This window comes from Anguilla anguilla, chromosome 9, assembly GCF_013347855.1.
Source record: "Anguilla anguilla isolate fAngAng1 chromosome 9, fAngAng1.pri, whole genome shotgun sequence".
Lineage (NCBI taxonomy): Eukaryota > Metazoa > Chordata > Actinopteri > Anguilliformes > Anguillidae > Anguilla > Anguilla anguilla.
Window position 1 is genome coordinate 3,424,880 of NC_049209.1, and position 20,309 is coordinate 3,445,188.

General features: G+C 45.9%; 1 protein-coding gene across 1 annotated transcript in view; it reads left to right on the top strand.

Annotated features, from left to right (window-relative positions):
- The first annotated feature begins 5,516 nt into the window (after positions 1-5,516).
- The window catches only part of dpysl3 (dihydropyrimidinase like 3), a 28,169-nt gene continuing 13,376 nt past the window's right edge, over positions 5,517-20,309 (top strand). Inside the window, exons 1-8 of the mRNA XM_035434059.1 lie at positions 5,517-5,761; positions 12,427-12,515; positions 13,326-13,510; positions 15,600-15,764; positions 17,895-17,956; positions 18,660-18,740; positions 19,283-19,351; positions 19,838-19,958. Of these exons, the coding sequence (XP_035289950.1) occupies positions 5,723-5,761; positions 12,427-12,515; positions 13,326-13,510; positions 15,600-15,764; positions 17,895-17,956; positions 18,660-18,740; positions 19,283-19,351; positions 19,838-19,958 (811 nt within the window). The 5' untranslated portion in view covers positions 5,517-5,722. The remainder of the gene's footprint in view (positions 5,762-12,426; positions 12,516-13,325; positions 13,511-15,599; positions 15,765-17,894; positions 17,957-18,659; positions 18,741-19,282; positions 19,352-19,837; positions 19,959-20,309) is intronic.

Consider the following 20,309-nt stretch of genomic DNA (forward strand, 5'->3'; position numbering starts at 1 on the left):
TCTCATAACAATTGTTGTAGATGGTCACAGAGGTAAGAAATTACCACAGAACAAACTATGAACAAAACTAGTACTCGAAGATTCTCCTAATATTGAAAATACTTATAAATAGCAACTGGATAATTGCAAGACATTATTTGCAACTGAAAAACATAATTATAAGGATTGAAAAATAGGACTTTCTTGTAGGAAGTTTTACTTCTGAATATCCATTTTTCCTTGCTACAAATAGTATGGAGGAGCCATCATGTGACTGAAATTTTTCACGGACGGTTGTATCTTGCAGAAACTTGCAGTATGCATTCCATCTCATACAGTAGTCGTCTATCGTCAGGAAAAGATGAAGCCCATAACAGAACTAATCTGACTTCATGCTCTGCATTTCAAAGCAAACAAGATAATAATGTATTTCAGTTAAAAAGCCAGCATAAGCACTCAACATTTTGAGCTCATCCTGAAGTACAGTACCTTTGTCTATATTGTGTAGGTATGTGTGTGTGTGTGTGTGTGTGTGTGTATATATATATATATATATGTGTGTGTGTGTGTGTGTGTGTGTATTGCAGATAATTGTTCCTTTGTGCTTTGCTGTCCATGATTTCTTTGCTTGTGTGTCTGAATGGAGCTGCATTTATCTCTCTGTGCGTAACGGGCTGTGGTACACTGTGAGTTGCTGCCACGAGAACTACAGGCTTGAGCTACAGGCCCCGGTGCTGTAGTAGCTCCCTCAAAGATTATTTTCCCCTTAGCTGTAAAATTCCAGCCATAAACCACGTTAACCACACTCAACCGTTCACTTTCAGTACTGTCGTTCCACTGGGTGTTTATACTGAGGTTTGAATGACTGTACAGATTAAGAGGCCGCAACGCAAATATTTCACGAAGGTCTGACCACATTCTACAGATCTGCCAGATATACCTTGAAATAATACACGCCGTAGGCAGTGGCGTTGATATTTACATTTGACAGGTGCAATAAAGGTTCACTGGAACGTTTAAACTGTTAAGGTGTGAGATCACACATATGTGATCAGAATGTTCTTAACTGAACATTCTAATGCTGACGCAACCATCGCTACTGGTGACCGAATGGAGCAATGGAGTTCTAGAACACTTGGCTTAGAATTTTGAAAAATAAAATATAATAAAACATTCCAGAAAAAACCTACTCTTCAAAGGGTTAATTATGGATACCATATGGATCGTTTTAAACGTTGCCCTTAAACGGCATCTGCGTTTTTCAGCAAGCTGCTAGTCTTGCTTTTGCTTACTCTGTGGGAAGAGAGGTTTTGTAGGAGTGACAGATCGCTTCCACATATCAATTACCTCAGGCTTACGCGGTCCTGTTTGCATCAGTGCAATGCAGAAAAGATGATTTAGCATCTCTAGCCCTGGCACAGTTTAAGCCTCTTTGCCTCAAAATGAGAGACGGCATTAGTTTGAGCAGAATTGCCAGAGGAATCCTGAAGGTTATGGATGGACCTGGTCCAGCTGAGGATTTCAGAAGCCCTGATTAGGGCCTTCTCTGTCAGCGTGTGCTTGTCTGTCACGTTTAAGTACAACATCCCGAGAAGCTAACAGGGGGGATATTACAAAGTTCTGTGCTGTGTTGAATTTTTCCGTGTCAACTCAACAGTGCAATAAGCTGGTCTTTTCTCTCCGTGCATGTCTGTGCCAGACACTGGCACCTTGTGGTGAAATGTGGAATTGCAGACCTACATACAGTGGCTTGCTGCTGTTCCTAATCTGATCATGGACTCTTTTGGCTTCAAATCCAAAACCATGAACTGGATGTTGGCTGTTACATCTCCCTGCTCAAGGCTTATACTGGTTCTTGACAACAGCAGTTCCCTTAAACTGCAGCTGAGCGCAAGAGATCACTGTGGTTCCTGTGGCCTGTTCACTGTTTCCAGACATTCCTCTGAATGTGTCACCCGATATGCTCCACGGCTATTTTTACTGACAGATTAATAAACACTTTAAAAACCTAATTTAATTGCATCTATTATACTGTGTTTGGAAAAGCAATGCTGCTAGGTTTAACCCCCTAAATCCCAGAAACTAATTTCTGTCCCCTGTAGGGGACATGAGTCTCTGGTCCTAATCTAATGAACCATACTCTGCTGAAACCCAAACTACAAGGGACATTCCGTAAAAAGTTTTTTTTGTCATCCAAGACGCTTTATGTCGAAAAATTTAAATACTTCAACTTTTTTTTTTTCTCAGGTCACAGAAGGATATAGAGGGAAAAACAAGCACTGAATGATACCCTATGTTTCTCAGTCCAAAAATCTGCAGGACAATCTACATACGCATAGCGTGACATAGTCAACACGAGGGTCTTAAAAATCATAAGCTACCATAAGGATGTTAAGATTCCCACATGTTGACTTTTAAAGTTTAACACGACTTTGCCCCAGAGTGTCTTGCTGATCTTATTCATATGTGCAGATTGGCACGCACACACGTATGGCTAGGCTAAGGTTACAGCAACCCTCCCATAAGATAAAATCTATGAGAGAAAGGACGCACCCCCCCCCCCCCAAACTACAACTACAGAATGCCCTACCAAACTCCCACATTGATCTACCTGCCTTGGATGCTTTCAAAGCCCTTCTCCAAATTGTTAAATTTTAAAAGGGCTTTTAAGGATCTGTCTTAATGTCCCAACTGTCTGCTGATACAGCTTTAGCCTTGATTTTATGACTCTGTTGTTTTGGTAGGTATGAGGTTTCTGTCTCTGAGTTTATAGTGGTGTCTGTGCAGATGTTATGATAATGTTTCTTTGGGTATATTAAAATTGTTTTATTTTCATTATTATTATTATTATTATTATTATTAGTAGTAGTAGTCGTAGTAGTAATAGTAGTAATATTTATGCATATATAAATCATGGTTTTGTCTCTCTTTGGTCTAAATTGCTGAATTTAAGCCAACATTAACATCATCCCCAGTCAATTATAGGCGTGGCCAGCTGTATGAGTACAAAGAGACACAGCCAAATATAAATCTGTGCAGCCATTGGACTGTGAGCATGATGGGTTGTATTCAATGTTTATATGTTAGTCCAGGGGTGTCCAGTCCTATCCAAAAAGGGCCAAGGTGGGTACTGGTTTTGGTTTTAGCCCAACGCATCTGATTCTACTCTTCAAGGTCTTGACAGAAGGCCGTGATTAGTTAATGAGTTGAAACATTTGTTGTGTCCCTTTTTTGGGTAGGATTGGACTCCCCGACACAAGTACCCCCGGCCCCTCCCTGCACATGCCAGAGGGGGAGGAGTCTGTCCTTTCAGCCCTGGGGTTAGAGTGACAGGGGTGGGGTTGGGGGCGTTCTCAGAGGGGCACTGTCTTTGTCCCAGCTGGGAGGGACTTTCTCCAACCCCCCCCCCTCCACCCCCTTCTCCCACAAACGTCCACCAATCCACTCCTGCTAGGGCCGGGGGCTGTGGCTGATCCCTTTCTTTCTTTTTTTTTCACTGAAGGAAGGAAGGTGTTGGATCAGACATCTGCCCTCCTTCCCTTCCCTGTCTTCCACTCAAAAAAAAAAGAAAAAAAAAAAGACTGCATTAGCAATGCGCAGATATGGCCTCGATGTGAAACATCCTGCCAGCCATTGTTGATACATTCTGCAGTGATGGAAAATTTCGAAGTGAAGTTCCATCTGTTGCCCAAACCCCCACCTCTCCTACCATGAAAGATAAAGATGGTAATAATTTCCTGCGTTGTATTGTCGCTGCATTCCTTTTCCTTTTGATACACGCTGCAGACAAAACAGCAGCTTAAGGTGGCTTGACCTTTGGTTAATACTGTGACACTACAAAGAGTAGGTTTTTTGGAATGTTTCTTCAAAATTCTTGAAAGTCAAGTGTTCTAGAACTCCATTTGCTTTCCATGACCAGTAGTGACTGTGACATCAGCATTAGAATGTTCAGTTAAGAACATTGGCTCAAACAACCATTTCACTACGGTTCCCCAGGCTTGGAGTCACTGTGGAGTGACAGGGATGGGCATGGCTGTACTCCTCGGTCCAGCTCTCTTATGACCCCAGAGAAGCCCTCTTTCCACCTATGCAGTAATTACCCAATTACTGGGGCTTTGAGGGCATCGGCTTTAGACAATAGGCACACATGGCAGGATTAGGAGGGGCTGGGGCCTCAGCAGCTGTTCCACAGGAAACCCCCCGCCCTTTTTTTTCTCTAATATTTTTATTGAAAACAATACTGCAAATCATAAATGATCAGGTGACATTTAGTAATCGATTTTCCCCCAGAAATGAAATACACAAAAAACAACGACATACAACTTTGACTGAATGCGGTTATGGCAATTTGTTACATGCAGTATGTACTAAATGTTACAACTCAGGAAAATATAATTATTTTGTCTGTGTTCTATTAATGTTTGCAAAAAGGGCAAACAGCATTTAATTTCACATGCACTATTAGTATGGACGAAGTAGGCTATGCACTGTTATATTCATTTTAAAGTGTCTTGTGTTTAGTTCATAATTCAACAATTTACACATTAATGATGCCACTATTGATAATTTATAATTTTTTAACAAGTATATGTCCGCACAACTGTAATAAATTAACTCTTATTTGTATACCAGCAACATGTAAAAGCTTTTTTTTTTTGATGAAAAACAAAACAAATTGTTTATCCATCAATTTCCAGACATCATTACTGAATGAATTACAATGTTCTAGCCTCTGGCCTCTAGTCTGTTGTGAATTAAAGGATGACACTGGGGTTACTACTAATTGCTACCAACAGGATGCATGACCAGTACATCCATTAGTTTTTCAAAATCTATAATATAGCTGTCATTTTTCCCCTGACACTGTAATAGGGAGGAAGAGAAAGAGAAGGGGGGGGGGGGGGGGGGGGGGGGGGGGGGGGGGGCGAGAGAGAAAGAGAGAGAGAATCGTCTGATGTTGTGTAGTGTAGTGAAGTAAAATGGAAGACCTGCAGAATATGCGAATCACGGCGACGAAATGGCCATCCGTAAGGTGGCTCGTGCATCTCAATAATTTACGCCCGAGTAGAGCGGTCCCAGTCACTCCCCGGTCCTGCCAACAAGCGTTATTAACCGACTAGCCGACAAGGGGCGGGTCCCCGCCGGCACGTGTTACCGATGTGCCAGTTTTACAATGCATTTACCCCGATTGTATTGTAAATAGTCTCTGCTACCGAATATTCTTTAAACAAAGGTTAAGCACAAATCATATTTTCTTTTTTTTTTTAAAAACATTCAAGGTGTGGTTAGATAGCCAACGGATTTAATTTAAGGATGAATAGCCGGCTATTGGGAGGGTGGAATGATTTGGGATGTTTATGACTGTAGCAGACTTTTAGCAAATTTATTACACATGAATAACAGCACATTTCCTGCCTTCTTTCTTACATGAAAGAAACTGAATTATCTAGAACAGGCTTTGTTTTACGAGGCAGCCGAAACATTGCCTTTATAGCGCCCTCCTGCGGTGGGGAAGGGAGGCCGCAGTAGTATCGATGCGAATGCAAGCGAGGGTGGAGCCCTGCAGACCAGGGCTGTTAGACGCGCTGGCTTACTGCGAAGAGGGACTGAGCATTGCACTGGGAGGAAGACGTCCATTCCCTAATTTCTCATCCAGGCACCAGCAGCAGAAATAAACCATCCGGAAGAAATAAGACAATAAGAATTCCATTTGCATCCTCCGAGGCATCAAACGTGGGCAAATATGTCTTACCAAGGCAAAAAGAATATTCCAAAGATCACTGTAAGTCAATGTGAATTTACTATTGTATCCGTTGTCGAGAAACTGAAATAATTCAAATAGCTGTGTCATTAAAACGATGCTTTGACTTTCTGGGTCACCTCTGTCTTTTCAAAAACAAACGGTAATCTCAGAAATCGTTTTAAGATTTAGCCAGCCAGATTTAAGCGTTAAGTGAACCAGTTTGAATGTGCTATAAAATTGTACACTGTGATGGCTTGCTAGTCTAATTGTGACAACTAGAGATACCGAACAAGGCGTTTTCTTAAAGGTGACTTGCGCCTTTGTTGTGGACTGTAATTTGGATGGTAATCTCCTGGGTTCTCGAAAACTATTCTGGAAAAAGCACTTGATTGCCATAATGTGCACGCCCTGTTATGAACTGTAGCTGTTTCATTGCGTATAATTTTAATTCGCCACAACTAACCGGCCGTTGCAGTTGTTCGCTCGTTTACCCAGTGCTGCCTTTTCTCCCACATGGCCAAAAAGAAAGCGTGCTCTAAATACGATGTGGATTGAGTAGCCTACCTAACTTGTGCCCATTTTATAACCTTATTTTAAGCTACAGCGTTGTTTCTTATGTAATTGCCAGGCTGATCAGGGCCGCTTAAAATGATGTCAGTGGATAAGACCCGTTACACTATCTGTGAGAGTAATCCTTAGCATATTATGAAACGGCTCTTGTAAAACCTTGAGAACATGGAACCATCAACGCAGTGAAATATAATTTTCAATTGTTCTGTCTTAAAACACAGTGTATGAACAATAAAAATCGTTGCACTGGAAGATACAGTCGTTTTCCCCTAACTGCGTACGGCTGTCTGAAACTCGGACTGCTGCAGAAAAAAATCGAATTCTCCACGCCCATCGGCGATTCAAACAAGACAACCAGCCCCGTTGAGTCTGGCGTTTTGATTTTTTCTACATTACATACACGCATTGTGGTTAATCGGCTTGATGTTTTATTTTTTTGTTGGCTAAATTCACTGTGGCTTCCTTTCGATAATGTGGTGCTACAAATGGTCATGTTTATATTTAACCCGCGCGGGTTGATTATTGTTGCGGCTCAGGGTGTTGTACAGGACCCAGGAGAGCCGCCCTTTGTCTGCTGAATTAACAAATGAGTGGAGGGGTTGCATTTGGCGAGTGGGAAACCCCTCACATTCTGCCCCACCAATAGGCCACTGCCGAACTGTACGCGATTTTATAACTTACTGATGCATTTCAGCACTTTGCGTAGCCGGCGTTCGTTTAACAGGAATAATGCTAAAGCGGCTAAGTGGGACACCTGCACGTGCTGCGGAGTTGACGAGCTTCTGTCGCGGTTCACGGAGATTGTGGCTCCCAAGAAGACAAAGCCACAAATGCATTTGTAGTGTCCACGAACAATTGATTGGCGGGGTCAGGTACAGCATACAATAGACTTGTTTCAAATTAAACCCCATATCGTCTCACCAAATTATAATGTAATATTTGACCATGGTCACCAGACATGCATGTAATCTAGGCCTATTTAAACATGTGAAGAAGGAAAACGTAAACTTTTAAGCGATTGAACAAAGTTATTATTATAGTCATTTTCAATAATCTTGTCAATATGATAAGTATATTACCATAGGCTATGTGATGTAGACCTATTAAAATAAACATGTTTCATTGTTAAATGTATGTATATGCTAAACATGCTAAGATATCGCTGTAGTATAAAAAAAATAGCTAAATTGTGCAAAAAACAAAAGCATGCAGGTCCATATAAAACACAGGCTAGTTTGATTGAATTTGGTCTTAATGAAATGCACCAAAGCACAGCTGCCTCTTTATGTAAGGACGTATGAAAAAACTGACCTGATTTTGAGGTGTGGCTTGGTTTTCCAGCCTTTCTCAGTAGCCCTGTGTTGTGCCATACATGTCATCAATAATCACGTCCAGCTGGGTCCGTTGTAGGCTACATGCACGGGACTGACAGGGCCTTTGAAACGGATCCAAAATTTCCCACCAAGCCGGGCGAGTTATGCGGGCACTACCTGGCAACGGGGGTTTATAAATGCACGACAGACTGCAAATAAAAAAAACAAAACTCTGTCTGCAACCACCGTGACATTGCCACTCATTCTCCTTGGTGACCAACGTAAAGATATAAAAACACCGTAGAGCCGTAGTGATTTCAGCCATTCCCAGATTCACGGCCCCGATTTGAAACCAGACGACGTCGCGTGGAAAGCAGAATCTTTCCCGTGGCTGACATCAAAACTCCGATTTTTTTTTTTTTTTTTTTTTTTTTTTTGAGGGGGGCGTTAAGAAACTAATTTAGATTAACAAACTTCACTTGTTTTCATCGGTCCGTTTTTTTTTTTTTTTTAAAAGGAGGGAAAAGAGAGCATTACGTATTTTGAACTAACGGTAAATATTTTTGTTGCTAGGCAACAAGGTTGAACTTGAAGCGAAGGGGCTGGCTTACTGGCTGAATGGCTTTTTCCTCCTCCATCCTCCTCTCCTGGCTGGTCTCACACATGGGGGCCTTTAGTTAATGGGCTCCTCTGTAATATCCTCTTGGCTGCGTGTTTTTGGCCGTCTCTGTTAGCAACAAGTGACAGCACTGTTCCCATTCAAGCGCCGCCTTTGGCGTTTAAGAAAATGGTGGATTGTACATCCTTGCGTTACTTCGCGCCTTTGTCACTGACTTCTGTGCAGTATGAAAGATTGCGGTCGTTTGGAAAACCCATGCGACTGTTGAACACAGAGAAGCTGTACAGTAGTCGAGCATGTTTCTGCCTCGTGCACGTCTCTTTCTTTTGGCAAGCGCGTTAGCCGAACTGCCCAGTTCAGTGTAGTCCAGTACTGAATTATGGTAAACAGTTTGAAGAACTGTTTACCCAGTTTTTGGTTCCTCTTTGCATCCTAGAAATCAAATCCCATCCCCTATGCAATGAATAAGCCTTGATTGATGCACTTGGAAAGGAGAGATAATTTGAGAGGACTACAGTACACAAAACACTTGAGAGGTTTTATGGGTGGTTTGACCCTTAGTTTGTGATATGAACTCAAAACACACACTTTACCATTAGTAAACTCAGGAATAACATCCATTTCGTGTACACTGGTGTCAGGATTGTTTTCAAAGCAGAATATTGCCCGGGTTATCATGGGAAACATTAAACATATAGCACAAATAAACGTTTAAATAATGAAAAGAAAACACTGATTTTGATGTGTGGGCTTAATTGTAGGTTTTATTGGCACCCCGCCTTTGCAGTGTAGATTATACCACTTGATTACAGAGCAGAAGACTGGGACCGTGCAGATTGAATCACTGATATACTGGTGCCTTTGTCAAGAGCTTTCTTTGGGTTTTTTCTTACATTCCTCTTGCTCTTTTGCGCCTCTTTCTTTCCACCAAACTGGATGATCCGCGACTCAGAGGACTCAAAATAATAGAGCGTTTTAAAAGCGGGCACTCTCATTTGACTGCCTGTATGGTAGATTCCACATCCTCACAAAGTTCTGTGGCTTTTTTTAGACTCCCTGAAGAACAAACTTGGTATCTTTAAAACACTCCATGTTTGCACATTAATGCTAGGTGTCTAAAAAACACTCTCGTGTTTGCACATTAATGCTAGGTGTCTGAAAAAACACTCTCGTGTTTGCACATTAATGCTAGGTGTCTAAAAAACACTCTTGTGTTTGCACATTAATGCTAGGTGTCTAAAAAACACTCTCGTGTTTGCACATTAATGCTAGGTGTCTAAAAAACACTCTCATGTTTGCACATTAATGCTAGGTGTCTGAAAAAACACTCTCGTGTTTGCACATTAATGCTAGGTGTCTTAACACACTCCATGTTTTGCACATTAATGCTAGGTGTCTTAAAATGCTCCATGTTTGGTCATTGATGTTGTAATCCCAAAAGCAAGTCCTCTGACATCTGCTGAGGTCTGAGCAACAGTAACACCTTTGAGACTTTGGTCAGGCAGATGCAAATGCCATGGAAACCACTGGGTTTTGTTGTGGCCTTTGGCCATAAAGAATTATGAGCATTTCCAGCCTCAGTCCGGAGATTTATTATACAGCAGTGAAACCAGAGCAGTCAGTTGCAGTATCGCTTTTCTTTACACCATATGAATATAAGTTCTGTTATATTTATATGTTGAAAGATGATGAGTATAAGTACCTTTTTGAAACCTACATATTTATGCAATACAAATTTTGCAGAAATATACTGGGGAGGAATTACAGATTTTTTCAAATTTATGAAACCTGGCGCATTCTTCCCCACAGTGACTGTTTGTGAATTATTGAATTTCATTATAATTCATATAATTCATGTGCATGGGGGATGTGGTTGTTAACACAGTCAAACCCATGAATTTTGTTTTGGACAGTAGTCTCTCAGAACCTTTGTGAAAATGTAGTGAAGTGCACAGCCGTAGTTCTAGAGATGCTGTACTCTGAGCTTACTTTAAATGCCATTGTAGCATTCTTTCATTTCTACAGTCAGAAAAAAAAACAATATACACTACAATATATATAAATGTATATAAATATTTAATTTTATTATTTATTTTTAGTGTGAAAATATCAGGGCTGGGCAAGGGGCGGGGTTAGAAACATTTAATCACTTCCAGTTTAAAGCCATGCGATAACCAATAAGCTTTGAGCATTAATATCTACTGAAATGATATAGAACAAAAAAAAAAAAAAACATTCTTCACACAATGTGTGTACTGCCCTAGTTTCAGACTGATGCTACTGCTACTGTAATGGATGTGGTATTACGAGTGGAGCTGAATCCGCTCTTAGCCTGAATGCCAGTCTTGAAAGAGAAACGCATGGTCCCCGCCCTGCAGTTTCTCTGCATTGGCACAGAGGGGCCCAGTGCATTGTGGGGAGGGGGGTGTGGCGTGATGTGTGTCTAATGGCCCTGCGGCAGCTAAGGGCCAGAGGCTGAATGAATGGAACTCTCCGGAGGGTTAGCCCCTGGCAGGGTTCCATGTTAGAACCCTAATAGGGGAGCTTATTAATGACCCAATGGCTTTGAATTAAGAAGGGCCCAGCATGGGAGGTATTTCCAAGCCTGGTTCAGTGTCTGATCTCCAATCAAGTACTTTACCAAAAAAGAAAAGAAAAGAAAAGTGCTCCCACAAAACAATCGCTGCACACAGTAATTACCAGCTCGGGGGCCTGGGGAGGAGGAGGAAGACGAGGAGGCGATGACCCGGGGATGAAGATTAGCAGGGTGAATTAGTGCGCTAGTTTATCCCCCGGGCGTTAATACCCGGCGGCCTGCATTACTGAGCCGGTTTCACTGTGTGGGTGTGTCACGGTCAGGGTGGCAGGTGGGGGCGTCTTTTCTGGCTTCTGCGCGCTGTAGTCGCTGTTGCTGCGCGCGTGCTGGCTCCTCCCCCCGGCGACGGGCCGCAGCTGCCCCTCCCACGAGCTCCGGGAGAGAGAGAGAGAGAGAGTGAGAGAGATTCTTAATCAACATCGTGCCCGCTTGGTTCGGCGAGGTTCTCCGCGTTTGCTTTATCGACTTGGCCGAGCATCACAGGGACGCGCACTGCTTCGTTTGGGGCGGGGGGCGGGGGGGTGGGGGTGGGGGGCGGGGTAAGGGGTGGATCGACGGAGCTTGGCAGCGCCTCCCCGTCAGCAAATCACATCGAGCGCGAAGTGCCTGACGAGGCAATATTTTTAACGCTCGGTTTCCATGGGGACCGCAGACCGAACTTAAACCCAACTTAAAGCGTTTTATGGAGTGTGAAGTAGCGACCGGTCGCGCGGACGTGTGGTCGGCAGTCGCCTTAGCGCCGCTTGCTTTGGCTAGCGCTGAGTGTACACGGACGCTAGGAGCGCTGGCCGCTGTCCCTCGTCCCGGATCCAGCCTCCCCCTCTCTTTCCCTCCCTCTCTGTGCCAGACGCGCCATACTCTGCCTGCTTTTCGCTCGTTACGCGGCCCGTATTTTCTGCCTCCTGCGCAGAATACGCGCACGTCCTTGGATTCCCCGTGGGCCTGCGGCAGTTACTGCCGGTTCGCTAGCGCCCGTCTCTTCGTCTGACTGCGGAGACTGGGGCTGTGTTCGCTCTGTCTGAGCCTAACTGCCTCGCTGCTCTAGAATTATCTGGTGAGGTGGAAAAAGTAGGCTAGCGACTTCCCAGTCTACGCAGAGCGAGAGAACACGTTCACACTGATAGCTCTTGCCCATAAATTAACCTCCCGAGGCCCAGTAATTCATTCTTGTCCCCTGTAGCACACTTGAGTCTCTGGTCTTAATTTCAAGAATCATATATTCTTCTATGCTGAAACCTACACTACAAGGGACATTCAATAAAATGTAAAAAAAAAATATATATATATATATTTGAAAATATTTTCACTGCAACATGTTTTTGTGATTCAAGACACTTGCATTATTGTCAAAGAATATGTACTTAAATGTTTTTTTTGGAGGTTAAGAGAGAGGTTCACAGCGGGGTAGAAGCAGGTCTCGTTGCTCCCAAGCTATCGACAGGAAATTCACGAGCAAAGCATTGCGGTTAAGAGAAAGCAAAGCGCTGTCCATGAAAAACAGTTATCAGATGTGCAGGTTATTTTTAACATTCTCCTTCTCCCTTTCTCCTCCCTGCCCTCCCCCGCCCCCCACCCCCCACCCCCCACCCCCCGCTTCGTTTTCCAGAGTGACAGGCTTTTGATCAAAGGCGGCAGGATCGTCAATGACGACCAGTCCTTTTACGCGGACATCTACATGGAGGACGGCCTCATTAAGTGAGTCCCTGGGGCTCGACGTTGGGCCTGGGGAGGGTGGCAGCCTCCCCGGGCCCCGGCTGTGCCCTGCTACGCAGCCTCAACTCTGGGGACAGCGGCGTGAATTCCAGCCTGTCTCTGGAAGGTCGTTCGTTTGCTGATGCCCCCCCTACCACCACCATCACCACCACCACCCCCCACCAGTCAATCGGCTGCTTTGTCCTGCCCTTTCAGGGGTGGGGTGGGGGGGGGGTCTGGCCGGTAGAAAAGCTCCCGCCAGCTCCCATAGCCATTAGTGCAGCATACCAATTAAGCAGAGCTGTGTCACTCTGCTCCCAGAGACCGTGTGCAACCACCAACTGCCATCCTGCCTCTAACGAACGGCCATTTTAAATGACCGGGTCCCTTTTGAATTGCTACCGTCAATACCAGTTTGTGCTCGAAAACAAAGAGGAAAAAAAAACCATGGAAACGCTTCAGTTTAGTTATTTGTGTTTCGGGAGAAGAAAAACAATTAAAAAAACAAAAGGAAATAATAGATTGTGTAGAAACAGCAGTCTTGTGGCGCTCAGAATAAGAGATATAGCGTGTCATTGATTGAGGCAGCTGCTTTGCCTTTTGGTCATCAATGCATTCATGAATAATTAATTCATTTAAAGTTTGAGACTTGAATAATTTATTCAGCAGTTTAATAATTGATTCCTTTGGTTTAAGAATAAAATAAAGAAACAGTAAATAAAAAGGAAAAGAAGTCCTGACTAAGTAGTAATCGTGTATGAATTGTCTCGGCGAAAAACATGCAACTTACTGACTTATCCCTCCTGAAAAAAGGCAAATTGGCGACAATTTGATCGTGCCGGGCGGGGTGAAGATCATCGAGGCCAACGGGAAGATGGTGATCCCCGGGGGCATCGACACCCACACCCACTTCCAGATGCCCTACCGGGGCACCACCACCGTGGACGACTTCTCCCAGGGCTCCAAGGCTGCCCTGGCGGGGGGCACCACCATGTTCGGTGAGCACCGACGCCGTCACCGACCGGAGAAGGATCTAGAAATGATGTGTGCAGGGAAAATAATCACAGGAAGGGGACCCCCCTGGGCACATGTGCGTGAGGAGTTAGTGATGTGCCTGAGTCAGAGGCAGAGTTCAAACCCGGGCCACTCACTCGCCCACAGATTCTATAAACAGTCAGTTAGAGGTGACATCGTCCCGAGCCAAGGACAAAACCGTTATTTTGAACTTCGAATCTCAGGGTTTGTTGCCAGAGAGTGTTGTCATGGTAACCTGCTATGTGGCCTTATCTTTACACCACACTGCGCTTCACTAGAGAACCAGCCGAGCGACACCCGCTACACGCACGTGCACGTACACGTACACACACCTTTAGAGGCCCCCTGGACCTGCTTCTGCCTGGGAAAACTTTCCCTGTTGTACCTTTTTAGCTCCGCCCCTGTCGCATTAGCCCTGCCCCAATCATCTTAGCTCCGCCCACGTCACCAACATTACCCCAATGGCAACGGTTATTAGCGAAATCCCTGGGCTATGAAAATCTATCACCTCTGTACCTAGGTGACGAATAGAGTCCCTTTGTACTTAAATAGCTTCACGCAAACTGTCAGTTGAGGACATCTGATTCCCACCTCGAAACGATGACAGCTCACGGCAAACGGGGCCGCGATGTTTGAAGTTAGACAGAACGTGGCTCGCATGCCGCGACTGCGATAATAATACTGTAACACTGGAGCCTGTAGCTGTTGCGGTGAGAATTGAGGGGTCCAAACTGAAACACGTGGGCGGGCGGGCGGGGGGGGTCCGGGGGACCACACAAAGGCCGGTGGAAACACAAGTGTAACACAAGTCCCGTGGAACAGAGAGGCTCAGGCCAGCCAGACGCAGGGAACAGCTGGCGGCCGTGAGGGTGTCTCGTTACCCCTAACCGACAGACCTGTTAGGAGCCATGATAAAAAAAAAAGGGGACTGTGGCAGTCGTCACGGCAACGCCAACGTGCCCCTTCTAAACGGGTATGAAACGGCCCGGGCTTTTACTGGCAAAGTCCAGCTAAGCGTTCCCTCAGCCTTTTGGCCACAGAAGCCTTTGTGTTGCAGCTCACGGGGGGCTTGGCCGACACAAGGAACAGAAAAGCTCTGCGCGGACGCTGCCTTTCATTCACACAAACGCTGCTATCTGTGGAGATTAGGGCGGCCCGAATCGCCCCGTCTGGGGGTCAGTGATTCATTCGGTTGGCTCTCACTTCTGAGGCACTCTCTCCTCTTGGACGGGGGAACCGAGCGCGGAGAAGGAGGACTCCAGACCGCCATGGAGGTCAACAGAGGGAGGGAAAAACTGGGGGGGTCCAAGGGGGGGGTGGGGCGGGGGTTGTGTCTGGCTTGTAAGTCGGGCCAAGACGTCTGTCTGTCTGACTGTACTGGCAGCAGGGTTGTTGTCTGACCTGCGTCTCACCTTAGAGCTTCATAGTAGCTCCAGGGTGGCAGTGTAGTGTAATGGGTACGGAGCTGGGCTTTTAACCGGTATGTTGATGATTTGATTCCCAGGTGGGTCGCTGTCATTGTACCCTTGAGCAAGGTACTTAACCAGAATTGCTTTGGCATATATCCAGCTGTACAAATGGGTACTGCATAAAAATTTTTTTAAATCAATAAAGTAATGCAAAACTTGCCTTCCTCTTTACAAGAGTATCTGTTAAATGCCAGTGATGTAATCCCTGGTGGAAATGCCAGCTTGGTTCCAGCTGGTTTTAAGCTGTTACAACTGGTTTAAAGCTGGTTTGGAGCTGGTCAAGCTAACAAGATGGTTGAGATACAGTAGCAAGGCCATGTCCAGCTGGCGAGCCGGCTCTATACAGACAACAGTCCATCGCCAAACTCCAGGTGGTATCCAGCTGGAGCAGGAGCCTGTTCCAGGGAGATTCCATTTTAAGATGGAGCCGGAATTTCCACCAGGGGTGTACTAATGTAACGTGGGTGAGCTTATGATGTCACAGTTATGAGAGAGCCTGTGACAGGGCCAAGACGCGGGAGGAGTCAGTTCAGCTGAAAGCTGAAGCCCCGCCCCTTTTCCCTCGCTCTCTCTCCCTCCGCAGTGGACCACGTGATCCCCGACCCCGGCAGCAGCCTGATCGAGGCGTTCGATCGCTGGCGGGAGTGGGCGGACGAGAAGGCGTGCTGTGACTACGCCCTGCACGTGGACATCACGCACTGGAACGACAGCGTCAAGCAGGAGGTGGAGACCCTGCTCAAGGAGAAAGGTGGGGGGCGGAGCCACACGCATTACGATCAATTGTGATGTTGGTATCAACTAGGGTTGCCAGATGTCTGGTGTTTGGATTTCAAAATTATTTGTATAGGTCTAGTTTGTTATCTGAACCGGACTTAGTCAGAGTACTTAATGGACATTTTGCTGTGACCTTATTCGCAGTCGTGCTTCCGTCTGTGCATGTTGTCCGCATTGACAAATTGTAAATCTGGCAACCCTTAAGTCAACAGCAGTACAACACATTACCAACAGTTAAGCAATACTTCTGATGTTTTACCACCCATGTGAAAAAATAGTATACTAAGCATACTTGATATAGACTTTAATTATACTTCAAGTATTCTTAAGTATAAAATAGTGTACTTCAGGTATACTTCTGCATACATGGACAGAAGGATAGATCTTCTGGTAATCGACAATTGGCAGTTGATGCTGACGCCTGCAATCGGTTGGCCCAGCACCCTTCTTGACTGTATAATTTGCATGACTTGTGTTTGGCAAGTTAATGTTATTCGATTGTTATTATTATCACTATGAATTTATGCACATATCTAAATAAAACATCACAAGGGAAAGCTGTGAGCCATTCGCAAGGCTAAAATATTCTCAGTCAAGAGTAGCGCTGTAAAACATCTGCAAACTCTTCTGGAAATATTGTCACTCCATTTACAGCCGAGAAGATAAATTTGGGAAAGCCTTCTGAAATATATTTTTAGAAGGTATTATTTTATCATTATAACAAGTGCCAGAAACCATTACTTGCAACGCATCCCATTAAAAATTATAGCAAAGACATTAGGAACCCAGTGTCAGTCTTTAGTGAGAGTGTTTCCAAACCCGAATGCATTGTACGCATTACTGTATTTACATACTCTCTTTTTCTTCCGGAATTGAACAATGATATATGGAAGGTATTTGAAAAATGGGATTATCAGGGAAAAGTGAGCGTTAAGTGTAAACGGTACAGATAAAGATGATGTTGCTGTGATTGGGACCCAGATGTTAAAGTCCCTGCACACTGCTAGTCTCCGGCAGTAGAACGCGCTGGTTTATGTTCTTTAGCTCGAAGGAGCAGCCCGTTTGGAAGCGGCGATGGGCAGGTGTAGTCCCCGGGATTCCGTAATCTGTCCCGAATGTGTCGTCGTGGAGACCGCGCCCCCGCTCGGGAGCCCGCCCTTTCCCCCCATCCCGTCCCGTCCCGTCCCGTCCCGTCCCGTCCCCGAAACAGCTGCAGAGGGAGCGGATTAGGCCCAGGGGCTGCAGATGTGTACTGGCACGGTGACCGGCCGTGGGCCTGGGAAAGTTCTCAGCCCGGTCTGAGTCAACAGCCCCTCTGTGTGCCAGTCTGCTGCAGCGGGGACCTCGCATACCACTCCATCACAGGGAGGGGGGGGGGAGCTCCGGGTTCCTGGGAGGGGCATTGCCTCAGCCCGTATCTGTACCTATTTTAAGCTCCCGCATAGCCAGCAGAAAAAAAACAGAGGGCCATTTTAGATTTCCTGGAGGAAAGCAGCGAGAGCTGAAAGGACCTGCCTCTGAGCTAGCTGAACGAGATGACATCATACTGCATACTGTCTTCTGGCCAATCACAGCGAAGCCACCGGAATGTGATATTAAAAGCAAATTTGGGGGGGGTGGGGGTGGTTGTTTAGTTAACTCTGTCCTGATCGCCAATATCCTGTCACTCTAGACTCCTGCGCATTTCTCTAACAGTGCAGTAGTGGAAGTGTGTTTTCAGGCATTGGCCCAAAAGGCGTGCGTATTGGGCCAATGCCTGGGTCGGGTGGTGTGAACCCTGTGTGGATTCTTGGCCAATTAGACAAATTAGGGAGAAGAGGAGATAATAATGGAGGAAGATGGTCCTCCTCGTTATAAACCACAGGTGTTAGGAGGTGATGGTTGCTGGCAGCGGGACCACAGCTTCTGGGTAATGGTTGCTGGGGGCGGGACCACAGCTTCTGGGTAACGGTTGCTAGGGGCAACCGTTACCCAGAATCCTGCAGGAATGTCTGTACCATCCAGCACAGTGTCATAACCACTGTTCTCACTGTATGTTTTACCTTCTCCCCATTTCTCTCTTTCTATCTTTCTTTTGCTCTTTCTCTCTCTCCTGTCCCTGCAGGGGTGAACTCCTTCCAGGTCTACATGGCCTATAAGGATCTGTACCAGATGAGCAACAGTGAGGTAGGCTGACTGTGTTTCGCGCAACCTCACAAGTGTCACAGTTCTGATGTGCTGATTGGCTGCTTTCAGTCTGAGGTGCTGATAGGGCGATTTTAGCCTGAGGTACTGATTGGGCGCTTTCAGTCTGAGGTGCTGATTGGGCGCTTTCAGTCTGAGGTTCTGAGTGGACGCTTTCAGTCTGATGTACTGATTGGGTGCTTTCAGTCTAATATGCTGATTGGACGCTTTGAGTGGGAAATGCTGATTGGGCACTTTCTGGAGCCTGGGCCCACCACGCAGGTCTTCTGTCACTCCCACTCTTTTCTGCGTCTATGCTGTCAGATTTGATTTAACCAGCCACATTCAGAGCAGAAAAATCTGTGTGTGCAGAATTCCTGCCATGGCCTCAGAGAAGAGCTCAAAATCTCAGAATCGTCCTCCAAATTGATTCTGTCACTTTTGGTACCCACCTAGTAGTTGAGGTTTATTTGCAGCATGGGCCTGCTTTCGGTGTCCTGCTCCTGAGAGGGCAAGGGAGACAGGAACACAGCGTTGGTTCTCCCTGCCTCTGTCTGTGTGCTGGGGCGCTGGTGTGTGTGCGATTGCGTGCTCCCATTTCAGTTGTGCATGGGGGGGGGGGGGGGGGGGGGGTGTATGCGATGACATCAGCAGCGTGTGAGTGAGCGTGCTCAGTCAGACGTTAATGCCTCTGCTCGTGTTTCAGCTGTACGAGATCTTCACCTTCCTGGGGGAAAATGGCGGCATTGTGCAGGTCCACGCAGAAAACGGGGAGATCATCGCTGAGGTGTGCTGACCTACTCCTCTCTCTCTCTCTTACGCCCTATTAAATTCCACCACAGCCTGGCCTAGTTTTTTTTACAGTTGCGCTTCCTGACAGAATGTTGCAAACCCTTCTCCCAAATGGGGGCTTTACCGCTAAGAAAAATATGTCACATTAATGACTTAAGTCACTAATGATCCACCTCTACAAAATGACTACATTAGCAGCATGCAGACTGGGTGTGCAAGTGTGTCCCTTAACTCTTATGAAGAGCAGGTTTTTCGGAATGTTTTCTCAGAATTCTGAGCCAGTGTTCTAGAACTCCATTGCTTTCTGTTGCCAGTAGTGGTTGTGACATCAGCATTAGAATATTCAGCCGAGAACATTCTAAACACATATTTAAGGGGTGAAGCAAATCGGTCACGCTATCACACAAAGGAAGCTAACTCTGTGGCGCTTATTAACGTAACTGTGGGAACATTTATTTTTAAGAAGGGGGTTACTTGAGGGGGTGTTCTGCTAGTGCAGGGCTGTGAATGGGGGCCTTATGTGTGTCCGTCCCACAGGAGCAAGCGCGGATGCTGGAGATCGGCATCACCGGGCCGGAGGGCCATGTTTTGAGCCGACCGGAGGAGGTGAGCGTGAGGAGGCCCTGATCCCAGCGTGTCACATGGTCTGTTTAAACGGGGAACACAGTACAGTAGTGCGTGTACAGTTAGAACCCACCCAGTCACATCTGGGAAAACGGACCACAGACACTGTAAAACATGTACGACTGAATTGCAGCATCGGCGTGTTTATGTCACTGATTACTTGCAGGATGAGTGGGGGGATTCCAATGGGAGGGACTCATGATTGGCTGCCTCCCTGAACACCCCCACCCCTACTCACACACACATGTACCACGAACATGCACATACAAACACCCTGACACACACACATGCGCGCGCGCACACACACACATACACACACACACAAAACTGTGTCTGGTATGGCAAGGAAATGTTTGTTTTATTGCCAGGAATAGGCCCAAGAATGATGCTTGTGTGCGCATGTGTGTGTGTGTGTGTGTGTGTGTGTGTTAGCGCATGTCTTCATTTGCCCTTGTACCCCTCTTATAGCTGGAGGCAGAGGCGGTGTTCCGGTCCATCACCATCGCCAGCCAGACTAACTGCCCGCTGTACGTGACCAAGGTCATGAGCAAGAGCGCGGCTGACATCATCTCCCAGGCCAGGAAAAAAGGTGCGTTTTCCTCTGCGCATGGCTCAGATTCTCATACCTCAAATGCGCTGCCTGCATTATCCTCTGTGCATGCCTCAAATGCGCCTGTCTCAGATGCGCTTCCAGCGCCAGTGTTCGCTTGGCACCGTACCCTCGTGCGATGATTCAGTCATAATTTCCACGGCTCAGATTTACGTGATACGTCTGGTCTGGTCTGGGATACGTCTCAGAAAAAGAAAAGAACCTGTTTTTTTATTTTATTTTTTTACCTGACTCTGAAACTTACTGTTAATGTACTAACAGGCCTGTTTTAATACGCTTTCCCTGAACATGTTTGACATTTATCAAGCCCAGCTGAGTCTGTGGACGGAA